This window comes from Rutilus rutilus, assembly GCF_951802725.1.
Source record: "Rutilus rutilus genome assembly, chromosome: 23".
NCBI lineage: Eukaryota > Metazoa > Chordata > Actinopteri > Cypriniformes > Leuciscidae > Rutilus > Rutilus rutilus.
The window spans coordinates 27,969,136-27,990,082 of NC_140233.1; the positions used below are offsets into that span (position 1 = coordinate 27,969,136).

The 20,947-nt window shown below is 39.4% G+C and overlaps 2 protein-coding genes across 2 annotated transcripts in view; one reads left to right on the plus strand and one right to left on the minus strand.

The window, feature by feature from the left end:
• Positions 1-20,947, minus strand: part of LOC311283110 (uncharacterized protein) — a 790,474-nt gene that overhangs the window by 496,529 nt on the left and 272,998 nt on the right. The gene's annotated exons all lie outside the window — the stretch shown is intronic.
• Positions 12,718-16,973, plus strand: LOC311282865 (E3 SUMO-protein ligase ZBED1-like). Its single transcript, XM_084396929.1, has 3 exons — positions 12,718-13,845; positions 15,604-15,673; positions 15,871-16,973. Exons 1-3 carry the CDS (start codon positions 13,814-13,816, stop codon positions 16,573-16,575), a joined length of 807 nt encoding a protein of 268 aa, XP_084253055.1. The 5' UTR covers positions 12,718-13,813; the 3' UTR covers positions 16,576-16,973.

Sequence of the window (20,947 nt, forward strand, 5' to 3'; positions counted from 1 at the left end):
TAAAAATAATTGGCAGAGAGATGTTGAAAAATTCACGGTAAACATGAAAGCAAGATTGAAACCAAACTATTTCTTTTTTTAATGTAAGCATTTGTGGTTGTGAATACGGTATTACGCAGTCCGAAAAACCTATAACTCGACCTTTGGCCTGTTTATAGGCCTATTCATGATTGTTTGGTGTTCAGTAAAGCAATGAGTGTTTGCACATATGATGAGTGTGTGTGAGGAGTGTGTGTGAGACACTGATGAATTACTGTGGCATTTTGATAGGTTGTGTTTGAAAAAAGGAAATCAAGATATTTCCTGTTAGTTTTTTGTGTTGCAATTGAAAAAAGAAAACTGTAATTAGACATGCTTTAATACTAACATTTACATTTCATTGAACCATTAAATGGGAGTCCAAAAAAATGTAAACGGAAAAAAACAGAATACATAAAAATCAAAATGAAAAAAAAAAATAAAATAATTAATTTGGAAAGTGGGGAAAAATAAAACTGATTTCATAGGGCACTACAAGCAACTTTTTGTTGCATTACCGCCACGTTCTGCTCCGGACGGTGACATCACGTACCAATCCTTGGGCTGACACGGGAGAAATTTACTTGATGGAAAGATGCACACACTCCCGACACCTGCTTTTGTTATAGTTATGGTTTTATATAGTTATATTGTCAGGGTTCTGTCACTCCTGTCTAGTTAAATTCCTGATTTTGTGACAGAGCTCTGACACGGGTTTTGTCTCGTCTTACGAGCGCTCGAGACGTGCACACACTGTCTACGTGCCTTGTTACATGTGTGGGGCGTGGTGTTTGGATCCCGGCACATCGGTCTAGTTTGGTTTCGGTTCTGTGTCGGGATTCAGACATCCATGTTTGTCTTCTGTTGTGAACGCACAGGATGAGCTCACGCTCGTCCTTGTGCGCTCTGTCTTGTGTTGTGTTGTGTACAGTGTTGGGGAGTAACGGAATACATGTACCGGCGTTACGTATTCAGAATACAAATTATGAGTAACTGTATTCCGTTACAGTTACAATTGAAATGGTTGGTATTTAGAATACAGTTACATTGCTGAAATCAATGGATTACATGAGGATACTTCTCTGTTTCACAATCTCTAAATAAAGTTTATTCACTCTCTAAATAAATTAAGGCAACTCCATGCATTTCCCAGAAGCCCCAATATAAAAACGAAAAAATGCGCGGTTTGCGTGATCAGTCACATGTGGAGTCGGAAGAGGAGCAGCGGGAGCTAGAGGAAGAGATGGAGCCGAAAGAACAGAGCCAGAGCAACAAGAATGCATTTATATCTTGGAAATTTAATAAGCATTTCACATTAAAGAAAGAGGGAGAACGAAATATAAGTGTGCAATGCAACCTTTGCTTACCAGCAACCAACCTCCTTTCAGCGTCCAAAGACTCCACCTCCAACCTGAAGAAGCATCTTAAAGTAAGTTATTTATTTTTTTATTAGCCAGGTTTAGTCGTCGTCTGCTGTAGTTTTACTGGTCACCTTGCTATTTTATAGTTGAATCAGGTAGCTACCAGGGCTGTAATGATATGCGATCGATATGATATGAAACCGAAATCACCACACTCAGATCCACGAGCCTGTGTCGCGGTGTGAGAAGGCAGAACCGTCCAGGGGTGCGTTTCCCGAAAGCATCGTTGGCCAACTATGGTCGCAAGTTCATCGCAATGTCCATTGAACTCTATTGGTAACGAGGGAACTTGCGAACATAGTTGGCTAACGATGCTTTCAGGAAACGCACCCCTGATCTAATGCTACCACTTCTTCAAATTACTAGTAGTATTATTTGAAGTTAACATTATAAAATACGTAGACCTACACCACAAAACTAGTTGAGGATAAATTATTTAAAATTGGGCAATTTCAGCGTTATGGACGTGATATTTGCAGTCAAAACTTGAAATATAAATTCTCAGAAAATGCATTTAATACCAATATATTGAAACGTCTATGTATTTATCCATACTCCCTTAATAAAGGTGTCCAGACATTAAAAAAAATATCTGTCTACATGCGTTAATATGAGGGAAATAAACATGCGTGACAACAAAAAATCTTTAACTTTTTAATGCAAACTATTTTTAGTAGCCTACTTCTGTGAATTATACTGCGCAAAGCAAAAGTAATACTACCCACCGGATGAAGAAGGGTTGGCTCTCCACAGAACATAAAATATTTATTTTATTTTATTTTTCGTGTTCGCATTTATGAGGAAAAAACAATGTTAACGGACGTGTCAGTTCTCAGTTACGGACGTGAGCGCTCTGAAAGCGGCACTAAAAGACTGCTTTAAAACTTTCACAGATACCTCAAACAGAAAGCACAAAGCCTTTCTTTAAAGTTAATTTCGTTTTGTATTAATTTTATCTTAATTTTAATCAATGTTTCATCAACACATTTCCTGGATTTAATAAATAAGTAAATAAAGCATAGGCTACTCATACCACTTGGCTAGCAAAATGGTTCAGGATAGTGCTAAACAATTTCAGTGTTATTAATTTGTGCTCTTTCTGTCTTTCTTTATTTTAGAGGAAGCATTCCAGTGTCTTGCAAAGAGCAGAAATGGCATCAGATGATGGTGGTGCACAAAGTGCCATGCCCACCCCACCTCCTCTCAAACAAGCAACACTCAGCTGCACCTCAGCAATCACCCAAAGTAAAGTAAACTCCTTGGTTCTTGAGTTCATAATTGCAGATGTGCAGCCCTTTTCCTTAGTGGAGAATGCCTCATTCCGTGAGATGATTGCAGGAATTAGTGGGGGTAGGACACCCATGTGCAGAAAAACATTGATGCAGCGCATTGAAAGGGGATCTCAAAATATGAAGGAGGCCATTACTGAAACTCTTCAGGATGTTCAAACCGTGTGCACAACAGCAGATATATGGACAGCTCATCATAGGAGTTTCATGGGAATCACGTGTCATTGGATTGAGCCAGAGACATTAGATCGAAAGTCTGCTGCGTTGGCATGTGAAAGGATAAGGGGCCGCCACACATATGATGTCATTGCTGCCAAAGTTAGTCAGATTCATGCAGAATTCCAGATCCAAGGCAAAGTCAGTGCCACAGTCACTGACAATGGTAGCAATTTCGTTAAGGCATTCAGTGAATATGGAGGGTGTGAAATGGATGATGAGATGGATAGCACAGATGATGTGCAGTTTGCTGATGTCTCTGTAGTTCTTCAGGAAGAGCAAGAGGAAGAGGAGCTAAACTTTTTTTTGCCACCTCATCATCGATGTGCCGCGCATACTTTGAATCTTGTTGCCACGACTGATCTTGACAAAGCTGCCTCACAGGGTGTTTCTCGAAAATTATACAGAAGTGCCATGTCTAAATGTGCTGCAATCTGGAATAAGGCTCATCGCTCATCAGGTGCTGCTGATGCAATTGAGGAAATTGCCCAAATGAGATGTTTGGTACCTTCAGTGACTAGGTGGAGCTCAGAGTATCATGCAATCGAGAAGTTGATGAGTCTCACTGAGAGTCAGCTCAATGGAATTTGTGACCAGCTGAAATTGGCCAAACTGCATCCTCAAGAGACAATGTTTCTAAAAGAGTACATAGCCATTCTGAAACCTCTTGCATACTCAATCAACCTGCTCCAGGGAGAAAAGAACTGTTACTTTGGATACATAGTTCCCACCATTCTCAGCCTAAAAGCCAAGTTAGCTGAAAAGTTGACCCAAGTGCAGTTCTCAACCCACATCCTCTCAGCTGTTATAAAAGCCATTGACACTCGATTTGGGCAGGTGTTGGCCTCCCATGAGGCAAGGATGGCGGCTTCCACCATCCCAAAGTTTCGACTGTGGTGGCTTGCTGATGAAGAGAGGGGAGCCATGAAAACAGCAATGGTCCAAGAGTCTCGTCTTCTTCATAAAGAGCCTTCTGAGGATGCCGGCACCACTGGAAATGCCGCAGTTGGAGGTGATCCAGAAGATGATGAAAACTTTTTCACTTTTGAGACAGCACAGATGACAAGTTCATCAGCGGAGGAAGAGGTGCAGAGGTATCTCCAGGATCCAGACAAGTCAATGGCTTCATTGAAGATGTATCCAATGATCAGAGCCCTCTTCTTAAAGTACAATACTAATTTGCCATCAAGTGCTCCTGTCGAGCGGCTTTTTAGCCAGGGAGGACTTATTTTCACTCCACATCGTAACAAAATGACAGATAAGCACTTTGAGCAGGCTCTCCTGCTGCGATATAACAGACTTTACTGGAGTGTTGACATGTAGAGTAGGTGGGTCAAATATGTAGGTAGGTGGCTCAAAACATATTGGTCTTTAGGTTCACAGGCATTCAATGCATGTAAATTGGAAATCTCATTATTGTAAAACCAACTGTCCTTTTTTCACCTGACATTCATATAAAATCAACACCTTACATGCCTACTGCAAATGTTAGAAAAAAGTTTTTCACCCTATGTTATGTTCAACTTTGACATTTTTGGATAGGTTTTTGCTGCTAGCCTTTGTTGTTACATTACCAAGAAGTAATGTTGGTTTTTCAATATAACATTGTTTCATGAGGGCAAAATGATATTTGGTGGCATAGTTAAAAAAAATATATATATATATTTTGCCATCATTCACATTCAGTTTAAGTTTCTGTTTTATTTTGATGGACCATTATTAGTGTGTCATTCATTCTTAATGAAAGAACATTAATGTGAATATAGTCAGCTGTAACAATCTTGACATTTTTTATAGAAGGTTTACAGAAACAGAATATTTTATTTGTCTATTTTCACACTTTTAACAGTTGAGTAAATAAAGAAACTAAAAAAGGAAAATTGGTCAATTCTTCTCTTTTTTAACTAAGCAAATCATCTTTTGCATAAACATACCCTTATAGTCTTTGTCCTTCTACAGCAAATTTAAAAAAATATTGCACTTTCAGGGAGACTTGGGCCTAACACATTCAGCCAGTTGGAACAGAAAAACAAACCAGAATAGAGGCCTGTTTAGTAAGCAGGATTTGATGGCCGCATTCCTACACTTATAAAATGCAATTCAATGTGGAAGTAATCCAAGTATTCAGAATACATTACTCAGATTGAGTAACGTAACGGAATACGTTACAAATTACATTTTTGGGCATTTTTTGGGCATTTTTGTATTCTGTAACGGAATACATTTTGAAAGTATCCTTCCCAACACTGGTTGTGTAGCACACAGCTTGTGTTTTACACTAGCTGTGTGCTTTCATGTTGTCATGTTCTGTGTGAACACGTGGCTTATGAGTGCTCTCATTGGCTGCGTGTTCATGTCTCTTCTGTAAGCACATGGCTTGTGATTAGTTTTACTGGTCATGTGCTTGTGTTTTGTGAGAGCACATGGGTTGTCATGTGTTTCCTTGTGCCATGTGCTCTCCATTGTCTAACCCCGCCCACCTTGTTACCTGATTATTGATTCATTTTCCCCACCTGTCCTCCCTCGTTACCTGCTTTGTTTGCTCTCCCTATTTATTCTCGCTGTGTTTAATGTAGGGACAGGCGATATTTTTGGTACAATTTTAACGATACTTATTTTTTTAATTGTACATGTGATTTGTTTTTTTTTTATAATGTCAATTTTGTGTAAAATTTGATCATTACACTTACATACAAATTACATCCACATGACACACACTGGCCATTAATAAATTTATTACAAAAGCAAATTTTACAACAAATAAATAAACATGTTTAAAATAATTCTACAGTTTTTTACAAAATAATATTGATTAAATAAAATATACATTATAACATAAATATTAATAAAATAAAATACTAACAACATAAATTATGCATATTTGCATTCATTTTCAACTTCATACATATTTTTCCTATTTAACAATATTCAGATAGACATTTAAATTTCAATGTCTTTTTATTTTTAATTGCTGATACAGTTTTTCTAATCTTTAAGCTTCAGATTGGTGTTAAGGAAAAGCAACATGTTAACATTTTTGGGTTTAAGCTGATTTGGCCTCTGACTAATTGTCTCTCCTGCCTTAGAAAACGACCTCTCTGCTGGAACAGAGGTTGCGACAATTCCAAGGTATTTTTTGCGAGGTTTCTGAGCAGTGGAAATGTGCTCTCATATTTTTTCCACCATAGCAAAGGGTCCTCACTTCTTGGGATCACCTTTTCTTCCATATATCTGCGCATCTGAATGTATGCATCTGTATTTGCTGTGCGATTCCCCTGAAAAGCCAATATACGTGTGTCAAACTCCTGCCATAATCCTCCCTTGGATGTTGAACAGTCAGCATCCCTTTCAGTGTCTGCAGCAGATGACTCTTGTGACACTGTCGAGGCTGTTCCTGTAGAGGTGCTTGATACTGAGGGTTCACTGCTCGTAGCCCGTCTGCCCAGAGCTTGCATCTCACTGATGAGCCGCGATTTGATGGTTTCCACATTTCCAGTCTCACAAAATGGAATGTTTCTGAACCTAATGTCCAAAAAGGTGCTGGCTGCAAGAGTATAGTTGTGCTCAATGTTTTCAAAGCGTCGTTTGCATTGTGTTGCAAGCTGTAAAGCTAGAGTATTACCATTCTGCCCAGCAGACATGGTTGCATTTTGGAGAAGCAAGACCAGATGTATGACTTTTGAAATGGTTACATACTGCTCTGCTGAAACGTCCTTAGTGGCCTCCTCAAAGGGCCTGAGAGCTTCAATGGCTTGGCTGAGATGGGACTATTCCTCATCATTCAAGCACAAGGTGTTTCTCCCAAGAAGACAAAGTTCTGCTATAACCGCTTGTCTTTGCTTTGACAGTCTCTCCAGCATGTAAAACACTGAACTCCACCGGGTCTCTACTGCTTGGGTTAGTCTGTGCTCTGGCAGTTGCAATTGTACTTGCACTTCTTTTAGCTTGTCAGATGCTTTGGTGCTATGGTGGAGGAACCGAACAATAGCACCACACTTCTCTAGAATGGACTCCAAACTCATATCGGCCTTAATGGAGTCTTTCACGACTAAGTTAAGGGTGTGTGAAAAACAGGGAATGTGTTTCCAGTGGGTTTTCCGCACAGCTGAGACCATATTAGCTCCGTTGTCAGTAATAACAGCAGACCTTACTGGTAATGCCCCAGTCATCAGATATTTTTGTGAGGAGCTCAGATATATGTTGTCCTGTGTGCTGTACAGCTACATGGACTGTCTCAAGAGTGCAAGCCTGCATCTCCCAATTCTGGTCAATAAAAATGTCCTGATACAGTCAAATATGCTTCATTTGTTCTTGATGTCCACGTCACTTGTTAAAACCACACTGCTTACAGAGTCTAATGAGTGTTTCAGTCATGTTTTGACTTGCTCATATAGCTTTGTAATTTCACTTGACATAAAGGATTTCCGACCCGGAATATTGTATCGGGGATCAACCACTTTCATGAAATTACAGAAACCTGCATCCTCAACCACTGAAACTGGTTGCAAGTCAGTAACAATCATCTTGGTTAGGCTCCTTGTGATGTCTTGGACTCTTTGGGAATCATCTGAAAAGGATAAAGGTTTGCAATGACTAAAGGGAAGCTGAATATATGTATGATTTCTGAATGATCATGTTACTGAAGACTGGAGTATTGGCTGCTGAGAATTCAGATTTGCATCACAGGAATAAATTACATTTTAAAATATATTTAAAATAAATAAAGAAACTGTAATTTTAAATTGTAATAATATATGTATTACTGTGTTTACTATATTTTTGATCAAATATATGCAACAATTGTGAACATAACTATTATTAAAAAAAATATATTGCAGACCCCATTAGTATATGTTTATATATAATATAACATGTGGGTTGCCCAAAGGCTAATGTATATATTAGGTTTTTACCCTAATGTAGCCTAACGAAAGAGAGAGAAGGAGATAATAACTCTGTAGTGCCTGAATAGGGTCTCCCTGAAAACTCTCCTGCAGCGTCTTCTGTCGGACAGAGGGTGGAGCGGGAGACACTGTTGGCAGCTTGTTTTTGTTCAGTCTCTTTATACGTTTCAGCGTGTGTTGTTTTTGAATGTTTAAAGAGGTTGCTTGTGTTGCTGCTGTGTGAAACTTTCTTGACACAAATATTGCATCTTGCAATATTTTTGTCTGCCATTGAAAAGTAGCACCACATAAAACTTCGCTTTCTTACTGCCATAGTACCACTCTGTTTATGCGGAAGTGTGCAACTAGTGTGAGATACGTGCCGTCTACATGACGTGTATGTGTGGGCAGGGCACGTCGCTCGCTTCTCTCACGGGCCAGCTAAAGATGTCAGGGAGGGGTGTTTTCTATTTAGCACAAAATAAGTACCAAAAACACTTAGTGATGCAGAAATTATTAATATAATTTCAATATCAATATTTTTGTAAAGGTATCGATATGTAAACTACTTTTGCCATATTGCTGTATCTTAGCTTGCTACATTTCCCAGGGTGAAGCTTCAGTGTAGTGAAGCTTCATTTAATGTACAGTAACTGCTAGCTTAGCTCTCTATATTTCCAGCTTGCCCAACACTGTTAAAATCCTTAACATTAATGTCATAATTGATTTTTTTTTTTTTTTTTTTTTTTTTTGTATGAGATTTTACAAATTTATCTTGCAATAATTACTTTTTTTCTCATGTGGAGGGAAAGGGCTTCCATATACTAGACATGTTTGGGTCAGCGCCGGGTAATGTCGCACATTAGAAGGGATATCTTAAGCAGCTTCCTAAGGTATGGTTCGGGGAACACACTTAGGAACATAAACACCTTTGGTAAGATATATCTTTCGAGCTCTCTTAGCGCGCTAAACACTGACAATAAAACATCCCAGTGCCATAATCAATATCAGCTCTAACTCTTATTTCATATCAAAATATATTACCACTGATGCATGTATTTTTTTTAAGTCTTTAGAAACTTTGAACTAAACATTGCTATTGTGTAGTTTGTGATCCTCCATCAGCAGCTGCAGTTTCTCTCAGCTGTATCAGTGCAGTCACTGTGACGTCTGACTGACAGAGGTTTTTGTACGACTCTTTATCACTGTGTGAACACATTATAACTGTGATAACTCTGACAGTAATAATCTCCTGTATCTTCAGTCTGGACTCCACTGATGGTCAGAGTAAAATCACTGCCAGATCCACTGCCACTGAATCTAGATGGAGTTCCAGTATTACGGGTTGATGTCAGATATATGAGGAGTTTAGGAGCTTCTCCAGGTTTCTGTGAGTACCAGTGTAAGTAACTGCCACCATACACATTACTGCTGGTTTTACAGTTTATTCTGACTTCTTCTCCTGGTTGAACTGCTGGTATTGATGGACTCTGAGTTACAGTGATCTGTCCTCTACACTCTGGAAGAAAACATAAACAAAAATTTAAATTATATATGATGATATACAGTGTATGATAAATATATATACTTCACATTTTAGGAGAACTAATAATCACTGTAAAAACTGTATTACACAAACCTTGAATAAACAGTGCAATGGTCCAGATGAAGATGTTGATTGTGTTCATTGCTGTAGTTTAGTCTTGTGTGATGATGAAGAGTGTGTTCTGCTCTCAGTCATGAAGTGTTAAACTCACAGCACTATAAACACTCTCAGAGCACTGAAGCATGTGCTGACAATGCAAAGAAGTGGGCAGGATTTACAACAGCTTGTGCTGATAACAAACTCATAAACTCTACATAGAAGATTTTACTGTCAGAATAATGTTATTGAACCATTTAGTGATTAATTGTACATATTTATTAATTGTGAAATATTTTTGTTTATGTTTGTCAGGCTGATAAGACACTAGGTTTTGTCTGGAGAATCATGAATGTAGATCATTTTAAACATATGTCATACGCAGCAGTTTCTCTGAGTTCAGTTCTGTGCTACACCTTTACAAGCATGTTAACAATGAGAAATCAAGAACTAAATAAATCAGTTTTACTATATTTAGAGTCATAATAAAAAAAAGTCCATTATGGTCTTTGGAATCAGTGTTGACATGTTGCTCTCTGGGAAATATTATCATGATGTCTATTTTTTCCCACATTTTCCACATGCATGAACTTCATCAGGACTCATAATCAGGGCATTATATATTAAACAATGTGCATCTGAAATGTTCAGAATTATTGATTCATTTATTTGAAGCTGCAGGTTTTTCTGTGAATCATGATGATTGATCTGCATATGAAGAACAGAAGCATCATTATGAGAAACTCCACAACATCATCCATGATCAAAGAGGTCAAAGGTCACCTCAGAGGTCACAGCTCATCAAATATATTTCTTTAAACAGTGTTATATCAGAAAGCATTTAGTCAAATCTGAATGAGTGAGTGTTGAGAAGAGCTGAGGATCTTCTAATATCAGTGTGTTGAAGTGTTGTTTCTCTCTCTCTGCTGGAGTGTGTGTTCACTCGAGTGGAATAGAGGTTTTTGTACGAGCGTTTCATTAGATTGTATCACTGTGGTACACATTCGGTGGAGGAACTAAACTGGTGATCGGTAAGTCTGTCTATTTAATCACCTAATAAAAAATACAATTTAGATTTCAGAAAGTGTTTTACAGTGGAAACAAGAACAACATTTATTAATAATAATGATTATTAGATATTGTGGCGAAACTTTACTTATAACTGTAACCAAAGTTAAAATGTTTAATAATATTTACAAATTCCTTGTTACGTCTAAAATTGGTTGTTTGTCATGAGTTTTGGTGTATTATAATTTTTTGAAGGTGTAACAATGAATAGATAATATTATAATGTGTTATAACTGCAGTTATAATTAGTGTTCAGTAAGTCTGTCTATTTAATTCTTATAATATTCCTAAACATACAATTTAAAACAAGTTGAAACAAGAACCACATTTATTAATGATAATTATTATGATATATTGTGTTGAAACTTTACTTAAAGCTTTTAATGCATTATAAAGTGTTTCATAATGTATGTTACAATGCCTTATATCTTATCATAAATAACTGTAACCAAATCTAAAATGCATTATAATATTTGCTATTTCATTGTTTCATCTCAAAAGTGTTGTTCTTCATAAAGGTGGATCAATGAATAGATAATGTTTTATAACTGCTGTTACACTTATTGATTAGATCATACATGCATTTTAATGTATATAGCAGTGCATAATTAATACATTAAAAATACTTTTATAATGCAATATGTATGAAAGCTTTAAATAAAGTGTTACTGATATTGTTTTATAATGATTTATAATGCAGTGTGTGTGTGTGTGTGTGTGTGTGTGTGTGTGTGTGTGTGTGTGTGTGTGTGTGTGTGTGTGTGTGTGTGTGTGATTGTGTTGTGTTTGTCTCCTGCAGCTGGTCCCACAGTGAAGCCCTCAGTGTCTCTGCTGCCGCCCTCTTCTCTGCAGATCTCTGGAGACTCAGCCGCACTGCTCTGCCTGCTCAGCTCTTACTCTCCACAGGGGGCGCTGGTGAGCTGGACACTGGACGGGTCAGAGGTCACCGAGGGGGTTCTGACCAGCGCAGAGAGCCAGCAGGACGGCCGCTACAGCCGCAGTAGCGTCCTGACCCTCAGCAAAGCACGCTGGGAAGAGGGAGAGCTGTACGTCTGCAGAGTAACACATGATGGAGCTCCTCATGAGGTCTCGTTCCACAAGAGCTCTGAGTGCTGATGTTTCTCTCCTGAAGATGAGCCGTATCTGAGTGTCCTGTGTCAGGCAGGATTCACATGAGTCTAGTGCTGCAGCTGTAGTGATTTACAACTCAATACTGAAACTGAGTGTGTGTGTGTGTGTGTGTGTGTGTGTGTGTGTGTGTGTGTGTGTGTGTGTGTGTGTGTGATCTTTCAATCTGCTGTGTTTGCTGCAACATTCAATAAAGCTTCTCAACAAGTTCACTTTGTGTCTGACAACATCATTCAACTAACAGATGAAGATGCAGGTGCTTTTCAGAAGGTTGATGTAGCAGTAAATGTCAAATAAAGCTCTTGGGGTTTGAACATGGTCTCTGGAGACAGAGCTGCTCTATTCTGAGAGGATCACAATCACTCCACCCTGACAATGCAAATGGGGTTTCAGTCTCACTCTTTGATTGGTTACATGATCTGGACTGGAACACTTTCACTTCTGCTTTAGTGAAGCAGCGCAGACAAACTGATCATTTATAGGAGATTAAAAACTTTATTATATAAAAATATAATAAAAAAGATCAAGATCAAGAATCAGCCGTTCTGGCACTAATTGTTACATAATCATTACATTTATAGGCGATGGTGTAAATATACTGTATTTAAAAATGTTATGAAAAATCAGCCGTTGTAACAGTAATTGTAAAAGTTTCTGTGTCTCAAATGGAAAGCATCACGTCCAGACAGCAGAAGTGACTGAATGCAGTCTGTTCAGTTTGATTGACAGGATCATATATTACACCTAAAACATGATGATCATATTGAAACACTGACTCATTCTCTTCATTAACACAAGAGTGATGTTGATTGTAATGATATAGTGTTATTAGTGTGTGTGCTGTGATCAGTGTGTGTGTGATTGTGTTGTATGAGCAGCTGCAGTTTCTCTGACAGAGGTTTTTGTACGACTCTTTATCACTGTGTGAACACTCCTTTACTGTTGATCCAGTGATAACTCTGACAGTAATAATCTCCTGTATCTTCAGTCTGGACTCCACTGATGGTCAGAGTAAAATCAGTTCCATAATCGGCTCCATTTCCACTGAATCTAGATGGAGTTTCAGCTGCAAGGGTTCTGATGCTGTGCACTATAAGTTTAGGAGCTTCTCCAGGTTTCTGAAGGATCCAGGACACACACGACTTGCAGTCACCGTCTGACCGACGTCCAATGGAGCTGCTGGTTTTACAGGTCAGAGTGACTGTGTGTCCGTTCTGAACATGTTTCACTGCGGGAGTCTGAGTTACTGTCGCCTGTCCTGTAGAATCTGATGAACAGTGAAAAAAACATTGAAACTAACATTGAATATTACAAGTAAACTAATTAATTTTTCGATTTTAAGGTCTTACCCTGAAAATACATTCCTAAGATCAAGAAGAAGATGATGAATGTCATTTTAGTCTGTTAATATGATAAACAATGTCAGTCATGAAGTGTTAAACTCACAGCACTATACACACTCTTATAAGCACTGAAGCATGTGCTGACAATGCAAAGTGACTCTCTCTATTTAAATCATTCAGCTGCAGTAGATCAGTTATAAATACATTTCACAACAACTTACTCATGATGTGAATCACTAGATGTCGCATTAAAGCCATTCGTTCCAATGAACTGCCGTAGCCAAGGCGACATCTAGTGTATATACATCTATGCACCAGTCTGCGCACACATCACACAGCAGGAAGCGCCCGCGCCCTCAGATCACTTGGACGTGGTTGTGTTATAAGAGGTAAAAACGATATAAATACTGTTCGTTTTCTCACACAAACCGCTCGTTTCGTGTCTTAGGCCATCAATGTGTACTTACGATGGGGAATTCTTTAATTTGGACTCTGTGCTTGCTCTTTGAGGTGGTGACCATAGACCTGCATGATATGACTGTAATACAAGAATGGTTTGACCTAAAAATATCAAAATTGAAACTACTGCGGGAAAAAAAGACACCTACATCTTGGATGCCCTTCAGGTAAGCTAAAACATACCAAAATTTAATTTCAAAGTGAACTATCCCTTTAAGTGAGCTTGTTCAGGTGTGTTTTATCAGGGTTGGAGCGAAACTCAGCAGGAAAGTGGACACTGCTACAGTCGAGAACTTCCCGCCGGTCTGCATTAAAACTGTGCAGCGCTCAATGTTTACAGTGACGCATGCGCTGGATTAAAGTGATGATAGCACATGGGTAAATTTAGTATTCAAATGTTCTAAAGCCAAAAATGTTTAGGTGTGTTTAATGCATATGTGGCAGGTGGGATACAACTAACAGGGCTTAGGCCAAGAAAATTCACTCAAGTTCACTCGAGTTCGTTAATGGATTAGCGAGAGACAGTGGTCCAGTACAAAAATGGAATTTTAACACACACACAGTAATTCGCTCTAAAAAAAGTGTTTGGAGTTCACAGCAAACATATAAGGGAATTTTCTTACAACAAATAAAATGCACTGCACACCAAACCTAACAACAAGGCACACACCATCACTACACTATTCACCACATACACACAGGAAAGGAGAATCGTGCTGAAACTCACCAGTGGGAGACTAGTAGCTCAAGCATCCACGGGAAGCACACATGCAGAGTTCACACACACACACACACACACACACACACACACACACACACACACACACACACACACACACACACACACACACACACACATACACACACACACCTCAAAAGAAATGACCACGCTTGGTGAACACACAGCCATTGCACACATTAAAGGACCCGCCACCGCAAGTGCACTGCTCACTGGCAGCTCTCAGCACCTATACAGAAGGGAGACAGGTAGAAATGAAGCACAAAGTTGCACACACACAAGTTACAATAATCAGGGGGCTAGTAAACCACCCCGATATAATACTAGAACAAACAATATGAATAAATACTAACCATTAGGGTTGCGCGATAATGCCCATTGTCATATCGTCCTATTGTCAGCCTGTAAGATCGCCGATACACAATAGTATCAGGGGGAGGGGCAATTTTTTTATTATCTATGTATTTGTTTGCTTATTTATAAGATCATTTATTTACTTATTAGTCTACTTTTTTTTAATTTACACTTTTATTTAAATATTAACGTAATTATTAATTATCACGCGTCACGCGGAATGGCACATGGGAAATGAGGACCGTCTATCATTCTGACAAGGAGGATGGAGTTGGTGGGAAAGAAAAATGCGACATCACCTATTTGGCAATATTTCGGGTTTACACCAGATGAAAAAGGTGAGCCCGCTGATGTCACACAGGCAGTTTGCAAACTTTGCTCGAAGGTTGTGCCGGTAAAAGAATCACAAACCACAAACATGTATGTACATTTGCGTGGCCACCACCCTGCTGAGGCTGCTAAACTAGTGCCAAGAGAAGGCGAGATTAGCAAAGATCGAAGTCAGCCATCAATCATCGGAGCTTTTGCAAAAAGCACAAAGTACAAAAGAAACAGTGAAAGGTGGGCTCAGTGCACTGCAGCTATATCGAAGTACATTGCGAAGGAAATGGTCTCCTATCATACAGTCGAGAAAGCAAGCTTTAAAGACCTGCTCCAAACCTTTGATAAACAGTACGAGCTGCCAGCATAAACATGACCCCCTATATGTCTGTGACAGTACATTATATTTCGGAGGATTGGAAGCTAAAAGCAAAATGCCTGGAAACAACATTTATTCCGGAGAATCACACTGCAGAGGTACTGGCAGAGGCGCTGTCAGATGCCATGCAAGACTGGGACATAGAACAGAGTAAAATTTCATGCATTACAGCTGACAACGGGGCCAATATTGTTGCGGCCATACGAGGGCTCGGATGGCCATGGCTGAACTGTTTTGGCCATAACTTGAATGTGGCAGTGAATTATTCACTACAAAAGGAGAAAACAAAAACTGATCTAGCTCTTGGAATCTGTCGCAATATTAACGCTGCATTTTCTCACAGCTGGAAGAGGCGACGAGAGCTCCGCAAGGCGCAGGAACAGCTAAATTTACCTCAACATATGCTGATAACGGTACATAAATTATTATATTTTATTTGCTTAATATTTATCTTGTGGCACAACCATCTTAGTGAAAAATAAGACAAATGACATTTTTGTCAGACTAGAAATAATACTTGTAAATCAAATATAATATTATTTAATTATAATAAATTATCATAACATTAACGATCAATGCATAATTGTCATTTAATATGTTGTTATTGTAGGATTGTACAACTCGTTGGGGATCAACATATGCCATGGTAGTAAAAATTCTGGAACAGCTTCCTGCCATCAAAAGGGTTTTTGCTGATGACAAGAGCCGTCGAACACTCCCAAACGTGACCTGGCAGGACACTGCTGTACTAGAGGCTGTCAGGGATGGGTTGAAGCCTGTTGCAGAATTTACTGATATATTATCAGCTGAAAATTACGTGACAGTCTCATCTCTGCTGCCCATGCTGCAGCTAACAAAGGATATCCTGAAGGAGGAGGAGACTGATGTGGAGATGACAGCAGGAATTAAACGAAGGATTTTGGAGAAACTCGACTCGAAATATGACGACAGTACCCTCCAACTAATGCGCAAAGCTACCCTCCTTGACCCACGCTATAAGGGCGAACACATCGATGCCGCACAACTTGATGTGATCAAATCACAGCTTGAGGTTGAGATGGTGGCATACTGGAATGAAAAAAATATGCCACCTGTACCCATCAGAGTGGAGGAGGAAGAAGAAAAAGATGCGGCAGGTACGTCATCAGGCGAGAAACAGCCGGCTAAGAGGATCAAAACACTGGGTCGTCTTCTTGGCAGAGAAAAGCCGTCTATGTCCACATCCACACCTGTAGACCAGCGAGCAAAATCTGAAATCACGTCTTACAACAGGAAGCCACTGGACTGGTGGACTGGACTGGTGGAAAGAAAATAGATGCCGTTTTCCTTTAATGGCAAACCTGGCAAAAAAATACCTGTGTGTTACCGCAACTACCACCCCTTCAGAGCGCGTGTTTAGCGCAGCCGGCAACATAATTACTCCCCTTCGCAGCCTACTCAAACCAGAAAAAGTTAACCAGCTTGTTTTTTTGGCAAAAAATCTGTAGACGGAAGCATTACTCTTGCATCGTAAACAGTCATATTGTTTTAAATCTGTAAGCAATGTAACTAAGATTGCATTATTTTAGTTCTTGGTTATTTAAGGTTTTATTTTTTATTTTTTTGCTTTTTGTTTATTGAAACGTGTTTGGCTATTAGCGAAAAGATAAACACTCTTTTATGTTAAATATGTTAAACAAGTTGGAGTTTGAAATAAACCTGCTTTTCATTTTCATAGCCGACTGATTATTGTGCATTTATTCTTGCAAGGCTTGCAAGGAATATGACGATTTTTAAAAGAGAATCACTCCTCTTTGAAAACGTATTACAAGCGACTTTAAAACTAAATTTCCTTCATTCACAAATTATGTCAAGCCTGCTTGTTATAAAGAGACATCATTCTTGTACAGCTGTTATTTTAGCCATGTTAAAAAAAAACGGCAAAACTGCATTATTTTCGTTTTGTTTTAGTTGCATAAAGTGTAAACAACAACAAAAATAACATAACTATACAATAACAAAAGAATTATATTATTACATAATTTTGTATATTATTAACACTGATCAATTTATGTATTTTTTTAATATATTCCTCTGGTGTCTGGTGGGTGAAGGTTACGCGACGATGACAGTGTGAAACTATGCAAGGGCCACTGAATTGTACTTTGATAATAATAATTGCCTAAAAATAATTTTTAAATAACAACAACCGTATTAAGCCGTATTATCGTCATTTTTATTAGCTATCGTCCAAACCCTACTAACCATCACACAATAAGCAAACATGGACAACCAAACAAAGAAAACAATAACCCATACACAATAATAAACAAAGAAACAAAAATGCCACGCCGAGGATCAACAACTTCCCAGGTCTTCAGTCAGTGTGGACCAATCAAGAAAAGGAAAAGAATCAAACAAAATCGTCACTCACAACAAGCAGGCCAATCCCCTTGGGTATCAACAGCAGGGGGAAAGGCCTACAGACAAAAGTTTAAAGAAATAAACAAACACAACAAGCAACTTAATCTATATAAAAAAAACAGAAAAGCACAAAACCAATAAAGTGGTGCCAGTCCATCAGACACTCTCTACACTCAAACACATATTCATGACAAGGGAAGGTATAAAAAAATAAATCCAACCGAGTCGAGCAGGCAAGTGTGTAATGAGCCAGCCTGCTAACCTGAGCTAGCCGTGGGTCCAATAATCCTCGGTCCCGTGGGAAAGAGCAGCCGGGTACGACGAAGAAACCCGTAGGCAAAACGTAACATGAAAAAACGTGTAAGCAAAGCAGCAGATGTTCAGCGCCGATGTAGCCAACTGGCGGCCGCACCCCCGGTTAAATGGCACTCCCTAAAATGCACAGGATGTCCATTTACAAATCCCACATTAACCATTCAACTATTACTCAGTATAGCAACATACCTATGATTAACAGCGTTGCGTCACAGGCCCCAAGCTCTGATTGCTGATAGCAGGGCGCACACTCAGCTGGTGAAAGGGCTGCTGCCGCACCGGGGATTCTACAGCACGAAACATTCCCTATAAGCCCAAGTTATGCAGTCAACGAGTGGAAAGAGAACCGAAGCTAATTATACCTGCAGCGCTACGGTAGACAGATAACCAAGCAGACGTCAGGTCGCTGGGCAGGTAAACAAGACAACAAGTCGCATCCCGGTGACATCACTTGTCAAAAGAAAAGTCCCGATTTATAAAGGGGTTTAGCCCTCGCGATTGGCTCAGAGTTACAGCCCAGAACCACTCACAGCACAGCAAATTAAGTGTCACTAATGCCGAGTTCACACTGCACGATTTTCAAAGTAGTCGGGTCACTGTTCTTTTCACACTGCATGACTATCTGGGGTATCAATCAGTTGCTGCTGTGTTCACACTGCACGATGGATCGGCGACAGGGTGTTTCACACTGCACGACTTTACAAAAGAAAGAATCGCCGACAACTTCTGTCTGGTCCGCAAACTACGTTTCACAACCAAACACACTCGAGAAGTGATAAGGAAATAACGCAAGATCACGTGTGCATGAAACCGGAGTTCTCGCGCGAGACTGAAATTAATATTAAAAATGATAGCCTGGGAGACTTCCGGTTGACGGCTGATTAGTATGGCGGATTAGTCTTTGAGCTCCTCAAAGTTGGGTTGTACTTTCCCCTGAAATTCAAGTTGATTACATTTGAAAGACAAATTTTTTCTGAAAATATGCCAGGGGGAAGCAAGAAAGGGCCTAGGAGAATGCAAAAAGATGACGAAGACGAAGCACATGCGAACGCAGAAATAGAAGATGGCGACGGCGAGGCATCAAAGCAGACCTTACACGAGACGATGCTAAGTATTAGCAAGCAGATAAGTGACCTACGGTCGGAGCTAAAATCGGATCTGCATGCTTTCAAAGCGGACATCAAACAAGAGATGAATACTCTTAAACATGACATCAACCAGCAACTAACAGTGACAAAGCTAGCGGTGCAGGAACAGAGTTAAAAACTCGAAGAAGCTCAAAATCGCATAGGAGGGCTTGAGACTTGGTCAACGGCAGCTAATGACGCACTCAAACAATCACTAAAGGAAAAAAAGAAGATGATAGACAAGATTAATGACCTGGAATCAATAGGGAGAAGGAATAATCTGAGGATTTATGGGGTCCGCGAAGGAGAAGAGGGCAACTCTACAATAACCTTCGTTGAAAACTTACTTCGAAGTGAAAGGTTGATCAACGAGGGTACTGACACGCAAATACAACGAGCTCATCGCTCCCTCGGCCCCAAACCCACCGCGGATACCCCTCCACGATCCATCATCGTGAACTTTCTTGAATTTAAGATCAAGGAGGCTGTACTGAAAAACGCGTGGCAGAAGAAGATATTCATACGAGATAAGCCCGTAACGTTTGACCATGATTATACCATGGCTGTGGTGCAACAGCGCCGAGCTTATAAACATATAAAGAGCGCGCTAAAGGCCAAAGGCATCCGATTTCAATCACCTTTCACTAACCTTCGAATCCATTGGGACTCGGGCCCACGGCTGTATCACACCCCGGCGGAAGCTATACGTGAGATGAGAAATCAGGGAATCGAGGTGGAAGAGCCCCAGGATCGTGGAGGTCTTGACACGGCTGTCCTGCTGGATCAGCTGGAGAGCGCGTCACCATAGCAACCCGTTCCTCGTCACGGAGACAACGGAACAATCAAACGCGTACGCGGCCGACTGCAGGAATTTCAACGTTCCTCGCCCTAGCAGTTAACTAAATTTCGACATGTGCTACAGGTACTTCTCGCTTGTTTATTTTGGGACCAATATCCCACACATAAAGCATTTGCTGATTAGATCTACAATTGTAGTTTATAAAGTTTCTATTATAGGCTTTAGGAATATATTTACGTTACCCTATTTGAGGATGACAAGCTCGAGCTGGAATGAGTGAAACTCATTGGACGTTATCACTAGTTCTGGAAGGGGGCCCTCGCTTTGTGCAAGGCTTTTCCCCCTCACTTAATGTTGGGATTATAACCCTGAGTGTACTTTCAGTACCTCATTTTGGAAGTCATTGTGTTCATTTGAAATGTACTTCGGTGTGTTTTTTAGTTCTTTTTTTTTTGTTGCTTTTTGTTTTGGAGGCTTTGGGAGAAGGAAAAACTACATTTTATTTTATTATTATGTGATGGTACAAAAACTTGAAATATTGTCACTGAATGTAAACGGTCTTGAAAATGCAATCAAAAGAGCAAAGGTAATGACAAAAATAAAGAAAGAAAATAAGCACGTTATCTTTCTGCAGGAGACCCATTTGTCACCACAAGAGCACAAGAAACTAAAAAAATTTGGATATGAGGAAATATACTACAGCTCTCATGTTCAAAGCCACAAAAGAGGTGTAGCCATCCTCATCTCGAAGTCATTGAAATTAGACGTATATAAAGAAATAAAAGACAAAGAGGGGCGCTTTGTTATAGTGAAGGGCAAAGTTGGAAATAGCATATTGACTTTAGTTTGTATATATGCACCTCCAAATAGTGATAGATCTTTTTTTAAAGACTTATTTGATGTGATCTCCCTAGAATCTGAGGGAATTTGTATTTGTGGTGGGGATTTCAATGTAATACTGAATTATAATCTGGACACAACTAGTCAAACCAGAAATAAAAAAGCAATTGGAAAATTTGTAAACAATACACTTAAAGAAACTG